This window comes from Triticum urartu, chromosome 3A (assembly GCF_056163025.1).
Source record: "Triticum urartu cultivar PI428250 chromosome 3A, HENAU_Tu73, whole genome shotgun sequence".
NCBI lineage: Eukaryota > Viridiplantae > Streptophyta > Magnoliopsida > Poales > Poaceae > Triticum > Triticum urartu.
Window position 1 is genome coordinate 410936945 of NC_141875.1, and position 20909 is coordinate 410957853.

At 45.1% G+C, this 20909-nt stretch overlaps 1 protein-coding gene across 1 annotated transcript; it reads left to right on the plus strand.

Moving 5' to 3' along the window:
* The first annotated feature begins 14439 nt into the window (after positions 1 to 14439).
* LOC147979888 (uncharacterized) lies at positions 14440 to 14913 on the plus strand. Its single transcript, XM_087515380.1, has one exon. It carries the CDS (start codon positions 14440 to 14442, stop codon positions 14911 to 14913), a length of 474 nt encoding a protein of 157 aa, XP_087371506.1.
* The last annotated feature ends 5996 nt before the right edge of the window (positions 14914 to 20909 follow it).

Sequence of the window (20909 nt, forward strand, 5' to 3'; positions counted from 1 at the left end):
ACCCGTGGAGTCGTCGCAATGGCAACTGAGGCCATGGCAGCCAACTCACCATCTTCATCATCGTCATCATCCTCATTGTACTCTTCTTGTACCACCAATGCCTTGGGAGGAGTCTTCTTGGTGAAGTTTCTCTTGTTGGGGAACGACTTGGCCTTGTCCTTTCGGATGAGCTTGCCACCATTGTCTTCCCTCTTCTCATATGGGCACTCCGCAACAAAATGACTCAAATTGCCACAATTGTAGCAAGTCCTTACACGTTGCTTGCTCTTCGTGCCACTTGAGTTGTTTTTGTTAAAGTTTGGCCTCGAGTTTTTCTTGATCCAAAATTGCCTTGAAGCGAGTGCCATGTGTTCATCATATGCATACTTTGTATCTTCGGGGTTGATCTCCTCTTCTTCCTCTTCTTCTTCTTCTTCAACGGAGAGCTTGGCCTTCAATGCAAGGTTGGGCTTCTTTTCCCTTTGAGAATGAAGCACCGCATTGTCGGCGGTCTTGTCCAAAATGTTGATGGCCACAAACTCATCCAACACTTCGCTTGAGGTCAAAGTGTGGAAGTCCGGTCTTTGACGAATGACGGAGGACATGGCCTTGTGGTAGGGCATCATTGCCTTGAGGAATTTGTGCTTGATCCAATTGTCATCTGTGTCCTTGCTCCCATGATCTCGGAGTGAGACCGTGAGTTTGGTTACTCTCCGATAAAGCTCACGAGGTTCTTCATATTCTTTCATTGCAAACTCATCGGCCTCATCTTGCACCACTTCATAGTTGGAGCGTTGAATGCTTGCACTTCCCCGGTAGAGAGAGACAACACAAAGCCATGCGTCTTTGGCCAAGACAAAGGGCCGAAGATGAGGTAGGTCTTTGGGTGGGATTGCATCTTGAATGATGAAGAGAGCATTCTCATTGAATTGATTATCCGCGGCTTCTCAAGGAGTGAAGTTGCTTGGATCATGCGGATAGAAACCTTCTTCAGTGATTCTCCAAAGATTAGTGTTCACATGATTTAGATGACGTTTAAAGAGGTAAATCCAAGAATCAAAGTCCGCATTTTTCACAATCTTAGAGGGAGGACCGGCATGATTCAAATGAGTGGAAGGAACCTGTCCACCATAAACAAGTGGTGGTTCCACATGAGCAAAGATACCGGTGCCATTCTTACCACTAGAAGAAGGAGCCTTTTCACTACTAGCTTCCCCCTTATCGGAGGTAGCATCCGTCACCTTGTCGGTGGGATTACCCACTTTCAATGGTGCGGTGGATAGTTTAAGCCCTTCAAGGAATTTAGTAAACATGCTTTCAACCTCGGTCGTCATGGAGGTTTTCAATGTCTCCAAGGCCACATTGAACTCCTCACGAGAGACCGAGGTTTCCCCATCGCCCGTAGACGAGATCGGGTTCACACCGGAGTGTTCCTCCACACCGTCTACGGTATCAACCATACTCTTCGGATGGTAAAGTCCTTAATAAAGAGACGAGGCTCTGATACCAATTGAAAGGATCGATATGGTTGACTAGAGGGGGTGAATAGGCAACTAACAATTTTTAGCTTTTCTTTAACAATTTAAACTTTGCATCAAACTAGGTTGTCTAGATATGCAACTAGGTGAGCAACCTATATGATGCAACAAGGATAGGAACACAAACAATCAAGAGATATGACACAAATAAGCTTGCACAAGTAAAGGCACGAGATAACCAAGAGTGGAGACGGTGGAGACGAGGATGTGTTACCGAAGTTCCTTCCCTTTGAGGGGAAGTACGTCTCCGTTGGAGTGGTGTGGAGGCACAATGCTCCCCAAGAAGCCACTAGGGCCACCGTATTCTCCTCACGCCCTCACACAATGCGAGAAGCCGTGATTCCACTATTGGTGCCCTTGGAGGCGGCGACCGAACCTTTACAAACAAGGTTGAGGCAATCTCCACAACTCAATTGGAGGCTCCCAACGACACCACGAAGCTTCACCACAATGGACTATGGCTCCGCGGTGACCTGAACCGTCTAGGATGCTCAAACACCCAAGAGTAACAAGATCCGCAAGGGATTAGTGGGGGGAATCAAAATTCTCTTGGTGGAAGTGTGGATCGAGGCCTTCTCAACCACTCCCGAGCAAATCAACAAGTTTGATTGGCTAGGGAGTGAGATCGGGCAAAAATGGAGCTTAGAGAAACAATGGAGCTTAGGGTTGGAAGAGATGAGTCAACGGGGAAGGGGACGCCTTATATAGTGGGGGACAAAGATCCAACTGTTATCCACCTACCAGCCCGCGGCCAGCGGTACTACCGCTCCAGGCCAGCGGTACTACCGCAGGGCCGCGTGGTACTACCGCTTGCTGCCAAGCGGTACTACCGCACGGTCATGCGGTACAAATGTACAGGCCCGCGGTACTGCCGCAACACCAGCAACAGCAAGGTCAGACCTGAAGCACACGAGCTGAGGGCGGTACTTCCGCGAGCGTGGTACAACCGCGCTGCCTTGCGGTACTACCGCAAGGCAGGAATCCCCTAGCCAGGGGGAAGGAAACATCCGTGCCTACTTCCGCAAAGAAATGGAAGAAGCAAAAACCTGACACAGTACTACTGCCGAGGGGCGGTACTACTGCCTGACAACATAGCACGGTAGTACCACGGAAGGAAAGCGGTACTACCGTGGTAGGCGCGGATGTAAAAAATTACATCCGCCCCTACTACCGCGAGGGAGCGGTACTAGCCTGGTGGGCAACGGTAGTGTAGCTCCAGGGGAGCGGTACTACCGTGGGCACCTGCGGTACTACCGCGCCGCAGCACGGTACTACTGCTGGTGCCTACGGTACTACCGCTCACCTGGGAGCAGTACTACCGCGAGCCAGCACAGCAGCCAGAAACAAGGAGGCGAGAAAGCGGAGGATGCTCCAAGGGAAAGGAGGGGACTAGAAAGAGACGTGTACGTGATGATTCCACCCAAACCTTTCCGACGCGGACCCCCTCTTAATAGTACGGCTTTCCTACAACTCAAATCCACCAGAAAGAAACGTAGAAAAGATGCCGTCTTCAACAGTCTTCGAGGGGCACCCAACCGTCTTGTGCCTAGCGATGAAATGTCTGGGATACTCAAGGCACACGATTAGTCCGCAAACGCGTTGTCATCAATCACCAAAACACCTTAGGGATAAATATGCCCTTACAGCCACTTAGAATGCAACAAGAAACTAAGCTACTGCACTCCAACATAACAAAAAAGCATATGGAAGTGATGCACAAGAGATGCTTGACAAAACATGAACACTGAGCTATGGCTAAATCACACAAGAACAGGTTCAAACAAGCATGGAAAAGTGCAAAAGATATTAGCATCATAGACTTAGTGAAAATACTAACATGGCATAAACAACATCAGGAAGCAATGTTTAGAGCTAGCGAACAACCTGCTACAGGAACATATCATAGCAAACAAAAGCGTGGCATAATTATACTAAATGCATAGAACAAAAGTCCCTTACTGAAGGCACAGAAGATATGATGGCACCCATGTAAACATAGCAAGTTTTATGAACAGTTTCAGACTTAGCAGAAAAACAGAGCATGGCATAAACAGAATTATGATAGCAACTTTGCGAGCTCAAATCACTCACCACAAAGCATTGCATGACAAAACAAGCATACCAACAGCAAGGTAACATGATCATGAGGCTAACCATGGCAAGATCAAATTCATAGGATGCATGGATCACTAACAACAACCGTGGCAATATTGATTAACATGTTAACATTCAGCTAGGAACGTTTTATAGCAAAAGTAGAGAAAGAACAAGACATGCTAGAGCACTCCAAAATTGCAAACAAGGGCATGGATGGATAATGAATAACCACATTTTCAAACCATCCTTACTGAAGTATCTCAAAATAAGCATGGATCACTATGTAGCATCAAGTTTACATGACATCAAAATAACAGCAGGTAAAAGACTTAGCAAAATCCTAAGTCCCTGAAAACAGCAACATCACGAAGCCTAGTTTGCATGCTTGTTCTAGCCACCACATTGATCACAAAAATATAAAGAAAAACACCCCTGTAAATATGGCATATTGTAGTTCAAAACTCATGTAGACCTCAAGCCCATATGATGCACATATCAAATGCAACATAAATGACAAAACCTCATGATCTGATAATTACCAACAGCTAACATTTTATAGCACTCTTGCAATGATGATAATGGCATCATAATGAACATTAACATGCATGGAAATGCAACTGGCATGAAGAGCTGATGATTCGGAGCTACGGACATGGAGATATAGCACGTCGAAGATAGCATAACAATTACTGAGATTCTCGGGACTTGGTCATTTTTGAAAAGAAAAACAGGCGGGCGTTGAATAGCTAAAGTGTGCACCGGGCGAAGAATAGAGGGGGGGGTCGCTCACCAGATGGGCTCGGCCCGGAGAGTAGGAAGCAGGTGGGCTGGGGAAGTCGGGCTAGGCCGGCCGCACGCGGGGCCCACGAGGCCAGGGGTGGAGCTCCTCGTCCTCCTCGTGCACCCGCACGAGCAAGGCGGTTACGGCAGTTCCAGGAGGATGTCCGGCGAGGGGAGGTGTCGGCGGCGGGGTCCGCAAGGCGACGGCGGCACAGGCGGGAACTTCGGCGAGGAGGAGGAGACCACCGGCGATGGAGGCACGGGCGTGCGGGAGACCGGCCGGGCGGCAGGCGTGGTCGGGCTCCAATGGGCTCGCGCGGGCCGCGTGCAAGCTCGGGCGGGCCGGCGCAGTGGGAGGCGCAGAGAGGCGACATGGCGCGTTGTGGTTGGCCCGAGGGCGGTGGCGGACATGTCCGATGGTGGCGCGGACATGTCCGGCAGCGGGAGGAGGAAGAAGCTAGGGTTTGGACTGTGATTTTGGATGGAGAAGACCTTTATATAGGTCGAGGGAGTTTGGAGTGTCCAAATGAGGTGCAGTTTTCGCCCACACAATCGTGATCTGACGACGGATGACATGGAGATGGTTTAGATGGGTTATTGGGCTGTTTTGGAGGGGTGTTGGGCTGCAACACACAAGAGGCTTTTGCGGTTACCCGGTTAACCGTTGGAGCATCAAACGGCCTCCAAATGGAACGAAATTTGACAGACGGTCTACCGGTGGTGTACCCTGGCCACATGGAAAATCTCAGTCCATTCCTAGAAAGTTTAACACCCACTCATGAAAAGAGACAAGAGGGGTGCGCCAGTGCATGTGGGAGTGTCGGATTGTGAAACGGACAACGGGGAAAATGCTCGGATGCATGAGACGAACACGAATGCAAATGTGATGCACATGATGACATGATATTTAATGCATAACATGAACTGAATGCAAAACGGAAGACAAAAACCCAACCATGAAGGAATATCATGTCGCATCTCCGGAAATGGCAAGAGTCGGAGTTACAAATATGGAAAGTTGTATCCGGTGTGTTACAACACTCCACCACTACGAGAGGATCTCATCCCGAGATCTAGGATGGCACCGGAGGTAAAACGGAAGAGGAAGAGAAGAGGTAAAACTAAGTTGCTTCTTTGACAAATGAGTGAAACCAAAGAACCTTGATAGGTTAAAAAATTTCAAGAAAAGAATACAACGGAGATGATTGAAGTTGAAAACACACCTTTAGAAAAGAGGAACGGGGAAGAACAAATTCGGACAGCACTCCGGTTGAAAAAAGATGCAAGACTTGATAAGATGAAAAGAACATGAGCAGAGGACACAACACTCCGGTTAAATGGATAAGCATGAAAAGAACACGATCCTCATACTTTGAGATGATGAGTGAAGAGAGCAACATCACAATGCCTCCAGAAGAGAGAATAGAAGATAGATCATTGAAATGAACGAATGGAGAAGAAAATGCCAACTTCTGCCACAAAAGAGCTTGGAGAGCACCCTTCCAAGAAGGTTATAACGGACTTGTTGGAAAACCAACAACGAAACGAATAAACTTGTAGTGAGCTTATGGAAAACTTCTCAAAATTGAGGCGAAATTCTGCCACTACGGAAACAAAAGATTGGATTGATATAAACAAGGAGACGAGAAACTTATTTCATCGGGCGGGTAAATGAAGAACTTGGGTCATTCATAAGCACCATGAATAGCAACAGTCCTTAGGGAAAGCTTTAGGTGAAATATAACCCAAGATAACTCCAATGAAGAGATTGGTGGGTTTAAATATCTCATTCTTAACAACTTGCGAATCATGAAACATGAAGGGAAATTGACAAGAATGACATAACACTACCTGAAAAGATAAGGTAGAAGGAATTGCATTTCGGAATGCAAGATGAAGAATACTTGACCTCCTCTGAAAAGAATCTCGATGAACACTTCGAGAAGGAATTAAATCCTTGATGAACTATCATGTAGAGCCTCCATGAAGAACTCGGTAACAAAAGGATGATATAAAGAAAGAGAAGTTGAAAACACAAGGTGAATCCTTGCAATGATTTAGATGAATATTCATGGTGATATAATTGAGATATCTTGGAACTCCGGGAAAGTACGAAGCACTTGAACCGAGAATTTACTCATCGTGAACAAACTCCGGAAGAATGAATCCATCATTTGGATGAAGCAAGAATAAGAATTATATTATGTGTATCCTTCACCAATTTGAATTGATGACCAGCAATGGATTTAGCATACTACTTATTCTCGTAGAAAGGATTGAGATAGATATAGCGCAAACTTGAGAAAAGACTTCAACGAATCGTCGGTAGGATTTGAAAGAACGAAAGAGTTGATATGATAATGAAGGAAGAGAAATTTTGAACGAACCACCGTAAGAATTGAAAACGAATGAGGTAAAAGGGGTGAATCACCAGTAAGAATTAGAGAACGAATGAAGATACTTGAGGGAATTTGATACAAGAGAACGAAGAGATCACAATCTGATTAGATAATAATTGAATGATGCACCGGTATGATTTGGAGAACGAGAGCTGAAAGCTTGAATGGATAATTCTGAGATGATGGACTCCAAAGAATCAAATTGAAAAGACTCCTGAATTCCTTTGGATGGGTGAAAAGAATTCTCACAATCAAAAACAATTATGAGAGGATGGCATAAAGCTAGCACCAAGAATCTTCAAGAGAACGGATATGATTGCAGAGAAACTCTTCCTCGGTCTTCAACTGTTGAGAATGATGACGAGAAACACCACTAAGAATTGTTTAGACACTCCGGGAGAATCAAAAGCAAAGAGGTTGAGCCAACGATGAAAGAATTTGAAATATGTTGGAGAAAGACAAATGACTTATGATAATTCATTCTTACGTCAAACTTCGAAAAGAATTTGAGGATAGCTCCGGGGAAAATTAGAAGAGTCGGGTAAGATCCTGGAAAAGACCTGTGGGTTAGGGCACACTCAAAAGATACATCGCTGAACGATTTAAAAGATAGATTGCTCCGGTTGAATTAAATGGCTTGAATGAGATAACATCCTCGAAAGAGCTTGAACGAAAGTAGAGTGGAAACACGAATCTTCGAGATATCTTGAGCACTCCAGAACAATTGAATAGCGAGAAGTGGATGATTAAGAGATGCACCGGCATGAGAAAGCATTAGAACCAAGCAAACTATATGATCGACAAAGCTTGAATTAAATCCACCGGAGAAGAAAAGAATGAAGAATAATGAGCTTGAAGCTTCCTTAGCATCTTCATGAGAATCACCGGGTAAGAACTTTGAAGGAACAGACTAAAGAAACTTCACATCAATAAAAGGATACTTGATTAAGAAGTCTAAGTCCTTGAAGAAAAAGGGTGGGAGTGCGGGAAAAACAAAGACAACTTGAAATGGATGAAACGAACACCGTTGGGAAAAACTGAGGGGTGATCTTGCGAATGTTGAAATGATCGGATCCAATTGACGAGAAACACGCCGGTTGAAAAAGGTTGACATGACAATCTCGATTATCATGAAGGATTAGTATTCACATAGAAATATGAGAACACCGCTTAGGAAAGGTATGTAATCAACACTTGACATTGAAGCAACTAGAATACCACAACTCAAAACAAAAACAAAGGATTGGCTTGCAGAATAAGCCGGAACAAATCCATATGATATAGATTACCCAATCCCATATCATGCATCTGTCGGAAAGATATTCTAGGAGCTACTTGAATTCCCACCTATAAAACACCCAAAACTTTCGGGTTATGCAATCAGGTGTTGGGGATACAGGGGAAGCATAATATCTCACCCAAACTAACAATACCTACATCCAATTGTATCCATCCTTCAACACATAATCAAGAGACCTTCGGAAATCATGTACCTCAACCTTCGGAAAGCATCCATTATACAAGTTATGGCAATACTCCCGAATTCCCGCCCCAGTACTGGGTGGCATCGAGGTTACCTCACCAACAACTGCATAAAAGAGATTTTCGATGTCGGCGAAACTCAGGTATTCTAGAACTGCAACGATAAAATTGTGACGACAACACCTCGGAGCTCAACTCCCCGGGACACTGCCACAACCCCTAAATGTCAGGAGGCACCAAGAACAATGTTCTCGTCACAAGACTATCGGAACGATTCCAACATACCCACGTGATCCTAAAAAAATTCGTGAAATTTGAGGAGAGGAGAGTCAAAACTTCTACGTCAGGAGGCCTCACCAGAGCGACGAAGGGACTAGGAGTAAAAAGAATCCTACTCTCCGATATATATAATCCTAAGACACAAAACATTTTGTTCTAGACTCAACAACGTCAGCGATTCGATCAAGCAGGGGGCTCCTAAGTCGGGGATGGCTCTGATTACCAACTTGTAACACCCAAAATGTGGCTATATCTCCCACGTGTTGGGGCATGACTTAGAGGCATAGTCGCATGGTAGGCTTGTCGCAAGAGGGGTAATCTTTACACATCCCATGTACTGAATAAGAAAGGGATAAAGAGTTGGCTTACAATCACCACTTCACACAATACATGAATAAATCATACATCATCCAAAGTACAAAGAAGGTCCGACTACGGAACCAAAATAAAAGAAGACAACCCCAAATGCTAGATCCCCGATCGTCCCAACTGGGCTCCACTACTGATCAACAGGAAACGAAACATAACAACAAATAAGATCTTCATCGAGCTCCCACTTGAGCTCGGTTGCATCACCTGCACTGGTATCATCGGCACCTGCAACTGTTTGGAAGTATCTGTGAGTCACGAGGACTCAGCAATCCCACACCTGCGAGATCAAGAATATTTAAGCTTATGGGTAGGAAAAGGTAGTGAGGTGGAGCCGCAGCAAGCACTAAGAATATATGGTGGCTAATACGCAAATAAGAGCGAGAAGAGAAGCAACGTAATGGTCAATAAACTAGAAGTGATCAAGAAGTGATCCTGAAACTACTTACGTTCAAACATAACACAAGACCGTGTTCACTTCCCGGACTCCGCCGAGAAGAGACCATCACGGTTACACACGCGGTTGATGCATTTTAATTAAGTTAAGTGTCAAGTTCTCTACAACCGGACATTAACAAATTCCCATCTGCCACATAACCGCGGGCACGGCTTTCGAAAGTTCAAAACCCTACATGGGTGTACCAACTTAGCCCATCACAAGCTCTCACGGTCAACAAAGGATATTCCTTCTCCCGGGAAGACCCTATCAGTCTCGGAATCCCGGTTACAAGACATTTCGACAATGGTAAAACAAGACCAGCAAAGCTGCCCGATGTGCCGAGAATCCCTATAGGAGCTACACATATCTCGTTCCCAGGGAAACACCGGATAGGTCAAGCTACGAGTAAAACTAACCCTCAAGTTTCCCTAAGGTGGCCCCGCGGGCTGCTCGGTTCAGACCAACACTTAGAGAAGCACTAGCCCAGGGGGTTAAAATGAAGATGGCCCTCAGGAGCGCGACTCCCAAGGGAAAAGGTATAGGTTGTTAGGCAAATGTAAAACCAAGGTTGGGCCTTGCTGGAGGAGTTTTATTCAAAGCGAACTGTCAAGGGGTTCCCATAACACCCAACCGCATAAGGAACACAAAATCAAGGAACATAACACCGGTATGACGGAAACTAGGGTGGCAAGAGTGGAACAAAACACCAGGCGTAAGGCCGAGCCTTCCACCCTTTAGCAAGTATATAGGTGCATTAAAGTAAATAAGATATAATAATGATATCCCAACATATCCATGTTCCAACATGGAACAAACTTCATCTTCACCTACAACTAACAACGATATAAGAAGGGCTAAGAAAAGCGGTAACATAGCCAAACAACGGTTTGCTAGGAAGGTGGGTTAGAGGCTTGACATGGAACTATGGGAGGCACGATAAAGCAAGTGGTAGGTAGTGACATAGCGATAGAACGAATAACTAGCGAGCAAAGATAGAAGTGATTTCGAGGGTATGGTCATCTTGCCTGCAATTGTACTCAGAGTTGACGAAAGCTTGAACCTCGAAAGCGTACTTAACAGGTTCCTCGTCACGTACTCGTCTCCAGGCTCTACCAAAAGCAAGAACACAAGCAAAGGAACAACAATCAAACACGGTACAATGCACAAGCAACATGATGCAATACATGGCATGATATGCAAGACATGATATGCAGTGCATATGCGTGCTTCGGAAGGGAAAGAATGATCAAGGCATCAACTTGGAAAACCAAGTATGCCACTGGAAAGATGAGATGATTTCGGCTGAAATCGATATAAAGATCACCGGAAACGGATGCACGGTTTGCAAATCGCAAGCAAAACAAGAATGGTGCAAAACTGTAATTAACTGCACGATGCCACTTAGAATGCACCAAGAAACTAAGATACTGCACTCCAACATAACAACAAAGCATATGTCAGTGATGTACAAGAGATGCTTGAAAAAACATGAACACTGAGCTACGGCTAAATCACACAAGAACAGGTTCAAACAAGCATGGCAAAAGTGCAAAAGATATCAGCATCACAGGCTTAGTGAAAATACTAACATGGCATAAACAGCATCAGGAAGCCATGTTTAGAGCTAGAGCAACCAGCTACAGGAACATATCATAGCAAACAAAAGCATGGAAGGATTCTACTAAATGCATAGAACAAAAGTCCCTTACTGGACATGAGCCAAAAAGGCACAGAAGATATGATGGCACCCATGTAAACATAGCAAGTTTTATGAACAGTTTCAGACTTAGCAGAAAAACAGAGCATGGCATAAACAGAATTATGATAGCAACTTTGCGAGCTCAAATCACTCACCACAAAGCATTGCATGACAAAACAAGCATACCAACAGCAAGGCGACATGATCATGAGGCGACATGGCGCGTTGTGGTTGGCTGGAGGGCGGTGGCGGACATGTCTGATGGTGGCGCGGACATGTTCGGCGGCGGGAGGACGAAGAAGCTAGGGGTTGGACTAAGATTTTGGACTGGGAAGACCTTTATATAGGTAGAGGGAGTTTGGAGTGTCCAAATGAGGTGCGGTTTTCACCCACACGATCGTGATCGGACGACGGAGGACATGGAGATGGTTTAGATGGGTTATTGGGCTGCTTTGGAGGGGTGTTGGGCTGCAACACACAAGAGGCTTTTGCGGTTACCCGGTTAACCGTTGGAGCATCAAACGGCCTCCAAATGGAACAAAATTTGACAGGCGGTCTACCGGTGGTGTATCCAGGCCACTTGGCAAATCTCGGTCCATTCCGAGAAAGTTTAACACCTGCTCATGAAAAGAGACAAGAGGGGTGCGTCGGTGCATGTGGGAGTGTCGGATTGCGAAGCGGACAACGGGGAAAATGCTCGGATGCATGAGACGAACACGAATGCAAATGCGATGCACATGATGACATGATATGAAATGCATGACATGAACAGAATGCAAAACGAAATACAAAAACCCAACCACGAAGGAATATCATATCGCATCTCCGGAAATGGCAAGAGTCGGAGTTATAAATATGGAAAGTTGTATCTAGGGCGCTACACAAACCCACTTTCAATATTATTGCATACATTATAATCAATTTCATATTCATCATGGGGCTTAAATAAATTTTCAAGATCAAAAGAAGAATCACCCCAATCATGATCATTGCAACTAGTAGACATAGCAAAACTAGCATCCCCAAGCTTAGGGTTTTGCATATTATATTATACTATCATCATTGAAATCATGCTTTTTATTCAGAGATCCATCGTGAATCACTCCATAAAGTACTTCATCATAATTTTCAGATTCACGAATTGCAAGAAAAACTTCATAAAGATAATCTAGTGCACAAAACTCACTAGCAATTGGTTCATCATAATTGGATCTCTTAAAAAGATTAGCAAGCGGATGAGGATCCATAGATCTTAGGTTCTCTGTTTAGCAATAAATAAACAACTATTCTAACCAAACGAGCCAACGAGCCAAGTGAGACATCAAAGCAAACGGGAAAGAGGCGAACAGAAAAGAGGGCGAATAAAACGGCAAGGGTGAAGTGGGGGATAGGAAAACGAGAGGCAAAAGGCAAATAATGTAATGCGAGGGATAAGAGTTTGTGATGGGTACTTGGTATGTCTTGACTTGAGCATAGACTCCCCAGCAACGGCGCTAGAAATCCTTCTTGCTACCTCTTGAGCACTACGTTGCTTTTCCCTTGAGGAGGAAAGGGTGATGCAGCAAAGTAGTGTAAGTATTTCCCTCAGTTTTAGAGAACCAAGGTATCAATCCAGTAGGAGGCCATACGCAAGTCCCTCGTACCTACACAAACAAATAAGAACCTCGCAACCAACGCAATAGAGGGGTTGTCAATCCCTTCACGGTCACTTACGAGAGTGAGATCTGATAGAGATGATAAGATGATATTTTTGGTATTTTTATGATAAAGATTAAAAGTAAAGAATGCAAAATAAAAGGTAATAGAAATAGCTTGTTGACGGAAGATTAATATAATGGAGAATAGACCCCGGGGCCATAGGTTTCACTAGTGGCTTCTCTCAACATAGCGTAAGTATTACGGTGGGTGAACAAATTACTGTCGAGCAATTGATAGAAAAGCGAATAATTATGAGAATATCTAGGCATGATCATGTATATAGGCATCACGTCCGTGACAAGTAGACCAACTCCTGCCTGCATCTACTACTATTACTCCACACATCGACCGCTATCCAGCATGCATCTAGAGTATTAAGTTCATAAGAACAGAGTAACACATTAGGTAAGATGACATGATGTAGAGGGATAAACTCAAGCAATATGATATAAACCCCATCTTTTTATCCTCGATGGCAACAATACAATATGTGTCGTTTCCCTTTCTGTCACTGGGATCGAGCACTGCAAGATTGAACCCAAAGCTAAGCACTTCTCCCATTGCAAGAAAGATCAATCTAGTAGGCCAAACCAAACTGATAATTCGAAGAGACTTGCAAAGATAACCAATCATACATAAAAGATTTCAGAGAAGAATCAAATATTGTTCATAGATAGACTTGATCATAAACCCACAATTCATCGGATCTCGACAAACACACCGCAAAAAGAGTTACATCAAATAGATCTCCAAGAAGATCGAGGAGAACTTTGTATTGAGATCCAAAGAGAGAGAAGAAGCCATCTAGCTAATAACTATGGACACGAAGGTCTGAAGTAAACTACTCACACATCATCGGAGGGGCCATGGAGTTGATGTAGAGGCCCTCCGTGATCGATGCCCCCTCCTATGGAGCTCCGGAAAAGGCCCCAAGATGGGATCTCTTGGGTACAGAAGGTTGCGTTGGTGGAAATAGGGTTTCGTGGTGCTCCTGGATGTTTTCAGGGTATATGAGTATATATAGGAGGAAGAAGTAGGTCGGTTGAGCCACGAGGGGCCCACGAGGGGGGAGGGCGCGCCCAGGGGGTAGGTGCGCCCCCTACCTCGTGGCCTCCTCGGTTGTTTCTTGACGTCCACTCCAAGTCCTCTAGATCACATTTGTTCCAAAAATCATGTTCCGGAAGGTTTCATTCCATTTGGACTCCGTTTGATATTCCTTTTCTGTGAAACACTGAAATAGGCAAAAAAAACAACAATTTGCACTGGGCCTTGGGTTAATAGGTTAGTCACAAAAATAATATCAAAGTGTATAATAAAGCCCATTAAACATCCAAAACAGAATATATAATAGCATGGAACAATCAAAAAATATAGATATGTTGGAGATGTATCACGCGCGCGCGGGAAAAAGCAGACGGGCGCGTGCTAGTTTTGGCGCATGGCGTCTGGCGCGCTTTATGAAATCCAACGCCCTCCCACCGCTTTGTGCCTTGCCACCGCTCTCTCCCCGCTCTGTGCCTCACCACCGCTCTCTCCCCGCTATGCGCCTAGCCACCGCTCTTTCTCGCCTCGCCACTGCTCTTTCTCACCTCGCCGCCGCGTTGCTAGGAAACTTGGGGACACCGCGGCGTCCGCGCACGCCCCTCCGGCGGCTTCTCTGCCGAGATCCCGTTTCGCGGGATGCGCCCCGGCCTCGGCAATTTCGACACCGCCAAAGAGGCCGCCCGCACGTACGATGCGGTGGCGTGGCGCCTCCGGTGGCCTCATAGAACATTGAACTTCCCCAATGTGCCGATGCAGGAGCGGGCGCAGGATCTCGCGCCTCTGCCGCGGATTATCACCGACGAGGATCGTCGCGACCACCAGAGGCAGGAGCACCATCTCGGCATCACCGATATGGACGAGGAAGCCATGGCGCTACGGCGCCAACGCTTCCCGCAGGACATCATCAACAAGCGCGAGTTCTACGCGCAAAGCAGGGCGGAGCGAGCTGCCTATCGTGAGGACAAGCGTACGCGAAAAGCGGACACTCAATTCAACATGAGGCTAGGAGCAACGCCACCCTGGGAATCCGACGACAACCGGTATCTTCACGCCTACATTGAGATGTCGGAGGAGGACATCACCGAGGAGGAGTCGGACGACGAGGAGTAGTTGAACTATCTTTTTTTATCTATGGTATATCTATGCTGAGAACTATCTATGTCTCTACTCTCTAGTCTCTACTCTCTATCTCTACTTCTCGATCTCAGCACTGTAAACGCATTTTTAAAGCGCCACGCGTTGCGCTTCTGTTGGAGATGCTCTAACATGGCCGATGAGTGCTTTAATGTTGCCCACAAGATGCATGAGTATTGCTAGTATATTTTTCTTGCCATGTTGAGATTTTAAAACCATGAGTGCAAACATGCAGAGGAGCAAGGAAGACCAAACACGGGATATTGGGGACATCTTCAAGGAGCATGGCAAGTTAAAGAGGAGCTGCACCAAACCTGTAAAACGAGCTTTGGTAAGTAACACCCTTTCAATTACTTTCATTTAGCCTCGTGTTCTTCGATGTGTATATGTTGTAGTTCCTGTTTCTCTTTTGCCCTGTGTTCTTCGATGTGTAATAAGAAGAGTATTAATCGTCCTAGTGCTTTCGTTTTTAGCTTGATGTAGGAAGTGGGTGTTCTCACCTTATAGTCTATTTTTATATTTTTCCTTTTGAATTCACTTCTTCGAGTCCTGTTTATCTGGCTTCTACTAAATGGATATGGGTTGCTCTCAGTATTGATCTAAAAAAGAAGTAACTTCATGTCAGGATGCAGTTCCTGTGAGGGAAGTATGGTCCACCTCGAGATCATGTTTCCAAAATGAGGCTGGATTACACACAAGGTGCCAGTTCCCTAATGATGTTGGATTAGACACAAGGTGCAAATTCCCATATGATGCTGGATTACACACAAGCCAGGTGGATTCATCAACTGTTTGTGTCCTCGTGGCTCTAGTAAAGGCTGAAAGAAAGCGTGCTGCATCCCTTGAGAATGTAGCTGAGTTCCTAAAGAAGCGAAAAAGAGCAATCAGATGCTCTCTTCACCCAAGCCAAAGCATAGATGGAAGAAGCCAGAAAGAAGCTAGCAGAGGCAGAGCAGGCTAGGCGTCTCCTGGTATCTAAAACTATTGTCAATACAAATTTTCCTTCATAATAGCTAGGTTAAAATGTTTATCTAGTCAGCATGCCTGTTGTGATGTCCGTGCATCTACTGATGTGGCACAAAATAATTTTTTAGGGTCATATAATAACAGCAATTACTTTCCAAACAATAACAGACGAAGCATTGGACATGGTATAGTTCACGCGCAAGCCCAACATTCCAAGTTCAACTTCCACATCAAACTCATGTTCACAGATATCTGCACATTCATAGATAATCTCCACAACCATATTTCACTTCAAAGCCAAAAAAATGTGAGGAGAGTATAAATAAAGAAAAACCTCTAGTTCCTGCTACCAGTGCGAGCACAACAAGTCAAGACCATGCGTAATTAATTATATTTTGATCATTTTTTGTGTTCTAAAATGCCGGCCGGCTCGCAGAAGGACGTGTTGCCGGCACACGCGCGGATCTAATGGAGGCAGGAGGGGCGTCTGAAGCCGGTTGCATGCGGCGAGGAGGCATGTTCAGCTAGGTCTGCAGCGAGTGGGGCCCTCTTGGTCGGCGTGCCGATTCAATGCCTGCGCTATGAGAGGTCACATCCGTGTCAGAGAAATCACTCCCTCTAGTCCTTTTTTGTTTGGGTATAACAAAATATCGTTTTCCATTCACATTTCTCTACTCATAAAAAAAACAGAGTTGGTGTTGATGGTGTGCCTGCCATCCTGCAATATAGGTCGTCCGATTTATATCTGACGGATAGGAAGGAAACTATGGCAATTTTGCAAAAAGATACCCACACCCCTCTCCACATTTGCAAATAAGGCCTTCCCTCATCCATCCTTTTCTCTCACAAGATAAACTACTCATATAAATGCATCTTGATGTTTCGTGCAACGCATGGGCATCTTGCTAGTTACAAGTAAAATTCGTGGACAAACTTTGACCCAAAATACGAAGGGAACTAGTAAACCAGGACGAGGTAGTAGTTTTTTTTTATCAAAGAAGGGTTTCCCCCTTCCGATTTTCATTACTGAAAACCAACATCTAAACCATAGTATTTTCCCTAGAACTACCAGATTCAACATCTCGCAACATAAACCCATACAACCATACGCCAAGGAGGTAGTAGTTATGAATTCCATTTTCGCTCCATACCAATCATTCTAAAAACTACTTAAGTACTTATAACGCGCCATTGAAAATCAGAACTCTTACCCCGCTAAAAATGATATTTTAAACGTGGCTACTCGATCTGTGGCAACTGGCAAGCCACTGCCTCCAAGTCATTCATCTGTGGTCCCGACCATCAACTCCTACGGATCAAATTATCACACGAGCTGACTATTCTACAAAGGTGCGCTCCACCATGTACCCGGTACCCGCGCATGCAGCAATCGTGCACCTAGGGTTTTAGGGTTTATTTACTAACGGTGCCTTTACGTAACTCTCATGTGTGCAAGACAACAAGAGACTGACTGCGTGCGTGTGCCTCTTCTCTTTGTATATGTACTCCATCGTTTGTCTGATGTCCAAAAAATTATACAGTAGTAATAACTACTAGCAATGTGTCAATGTGTTGCCACATGATCAAAGTAGATTAATACATATTCACCGATTTGATAGAAAAAAGAGTCTAGTTTTGAAATATGTGTATCACTAAACATATGTTATGTTTCACTCAAAATATATTCCTTTGGCGGTTTTGATGAGTTAAGGGAGGAATGTTATTGGTTTCAAGATTCGAGAAGTGGTATATCTCTAATTTCTATTCTTACTAGCAAGATGCCCATGCGTTGCACGAAACATCAAGATCTTGTGGGAGAAAAGGAGGAACGAGGGAAGGCCTTATCTGCAAATGTGGAGAGGAGTGCGGGTAAATTGCCATAATTTCCTTCCTATCCGTTAGATATAGATCGGACGGCCTATATTGCAGGATGGTAGGCACACCATAATCACTGACTATGCTTTTTATAAGAGTAGATATAAAAAAACAGAGTTGGTGATGATGGTGTGCCTGCCATCCTGCAATATAGGCCGTCCAATTTATATCTGACAGATAGGAAGGAAACTATGGCAATTTTGCAAAATGATACCCACACCCCTCTCCACATTTGCAAATAAGCCCTTCCCTCATTCATCCTTTTCTCCCACAAGATAAACTACTCATACAAATGCATCTTGATGTTCCGTGCAACGCAAGGGCATCTTGCTAGTTGTTGCAAAAAGCCCATGTGTGTGTGTTGGTGTGTGAGAGAGAGGGAGAGAGGAGGAGGACAGAGTGCATGTGTGACCAAGACACAAAGAGTGTGTGTGCGAGAGGTATCGTCTTAAAATGAGGCGGTAGTGTGTGTGTGTGTGTGTGCACGATCGAGAGGTCGTGTCTCAAGAAGGGACGAAAAATCTACATAGATACAAGGAGCACGAGAGAGACATGTACGCGATAGTGGAAGCACGAATGCGGGGGTGTATAAACCTATCTGGAGGCTAGTCGGTCAATGATTGAGAGAGAAATACGAGTCGGGGTGCGAAAGCGAGAGTTTTGTGTGTGTGAGAGAGAGACGGTAGTCGGGAAGGAGAGTGGAAGCATGAGTTGTGTGTGTGAGAGAGAGAGAGAGCGGGGGGAGTTTGTCTGATCGGTAAACAAATTAATAGTGTCAGTTTTATAACTAGGATGGAGACGGAAAGGAGACCGCAACAAATGTTGTGTCTGCAAGAGAGAGTAATTTTAGTGGTATGAGTCATATCTAGAGACATATAGGGTGTGTGAGAGAACCCCATAGAGAGAAAGACAAACTGAAAGATGAGTGAGACTGTGTGTGTGGCGGCAGTGACGTAGCCAGGCCCCGGGCAACAGGGGCCTTGGCCCGGGGCATGGCAGTAACTTTCTTTGTTGACTGTAGCTAAAATTTCACTGTTCGGTATTGTTTCATAGTGTAGTACTGAAGTTGGCACTGGACGTGTCATTGTGCTGGCTACGCCACTGTGTGGCGGTGAAAAAGAAAGCTTAGGTACCTAGTGATACCAGAGAATGGTAGATACATGAGATATAATGAAAACCGTCTAATGTATAATGATAGGGAGAGTGTGACACTTCTCAAGGGAGACGTCGAGAGACCATGTTTGCGAGCATGCGAGAGAGATGGGCGTGAAAGGAGTCAATATAAAAGGGATTCAAATATTTGAATTCGAGATGATGATACATGTAATTCATACTTGAACCAAAATTGATCTATGAAACATGCATACTCATATGAATTCACGCGCATCTATGTTATTTAATATGTAGATATTACTAATCCATACATTTTAGTAGAACATAATTTGGTTTAATTTTTTTTGAATTCAACCTTATGATTTTGAGATCATTGTATTTGTAAATCATATTATACATATAAAGGAGCAGAATTCTTTGTTGTGCTTTTGAAAGTATATATTAAAAATGATATATATAGAATTTTATTCCAATCGAAAATGGATCCCGCCCGAACAAAAATAGAATACAAGCTGGATTCGAATTGAGTTGGCACGATAAACATGCACTCTTGCTCTGCAAAAATTTGAACGAAGCGGGGAAAGTCATAGTAACCGCCCGAAACCAAAATCTGCGAGATGGAAATTACTGCCTATCCCTGACACGCAAAGCCTATCGGCTCGATTTCTATAGGTTTTGATAGGGGTAGGTTTGTAATTTCACTCAAACGTGACATAACCGCCTCTCACCCAGATTCATACACGGTGGGCGCCAAAACACAGTGTCTCCTCGGCCAAAATCGACTCCCTCCCCGATTCATGCATGATGGGCGCCAAAAACAAACTCTCGTCAGCAAATATTCAGTGTATGAGAGATTACCATCCTATACCCAACCGACTAATATTGCTATGATGTAGGAAATTTTAAACGGGGGCTAAGTTTGTAAATTTCCTCGCATTTGAGACAAGCGCACCCTGAAGACATGGTTCCCCCTTCCTCTCTCCCTCCATTTCCCCATTCATACTCCGTGGGCGCCAAAACACGCTCTCCACCCCAGCCTCCTCTGTCCGCCACCCCATCCACCGCCGTCCTCCTCCACCATGTCGGAGCTGATACCCTGACATCGTCGTCCACTACAAGAGATCGACCTCTCTCATCCATGGCTTCGGACTGGGATCCTTGCATCTCGTCCTCTCGCTTCATCCCCGCTGTCGTCCACCTTGTCGACGTCGCTCCTACGACCGTCTCGTCCACCACGCCCCGCCGCCACCGTCTACCCTCCTAGATCTGCTTCCACGCCACTGACAGCCATCGCTACCGCAGCATCGTCAAATTCTCAGCAGATGCATACACGGCGTCGCACCAGAGGCGGTACTCTTTCGTATCCACTCAACTTATTTATCACGGCAAGGAAATAGATCGACATTGCTTTACTCTGATTTATTGTCCATCACTTACTTGTTAGTTGAAAGCAAACATTGGTTGCGAAGTTGCCTTTGTCTGGTTTGCACCTTCAGATCCGCCATGGCACGCTCAACACTATACTCACAATGCTTATGGTTTTCCCCTTTTATATTCCACACTAGTTAAATGACAGCAGACTAAATTTTAAAATTGGGTCAGTCGATTTTTGAGAGCTCGCCGGAGTTCGCCGGTGCAAAGGAAGGGGCTCGGGCGAGGACAGTGGTTGTGGGAGCGGTGGTGGGGCCTTGGCAAACGAAGAAAACTCGACGCGGGTGGGGGCGGGGGTGGGGGTGGGGTGGCGGAGGAACACATGCGGTGGGAGCGGTTCAGGGGAGGGCGGGGGGTCGGGTCGGTGGTTCGGCCAGCAGCCCATGCGGTGTTTTGTATGGGAAGAGTCAGAGACGAGGAAGAAGAAGGGTTAGGAGATGTGATCTTCATCCAACCGCCTAAAATGGTCGACTAACCCAAATGACAAAGTCACGCGACTTGCATGTAGACATGCATTTATATTTAGTACCATCATCGTACCTGCTTAGCACTGCTCCTGAATCCATCAAGCTAAACAACATGCCACT

Excerpts from the sequence above, each read along its gene's own strand:
- LOC147979888 (XM_087515380.1), top strand. The coding sequence starts at position 14,440 with ATGCGCCCCGGCCTCGGCAATTTCGACACCGCCAAAGAGGCCGCCCGC.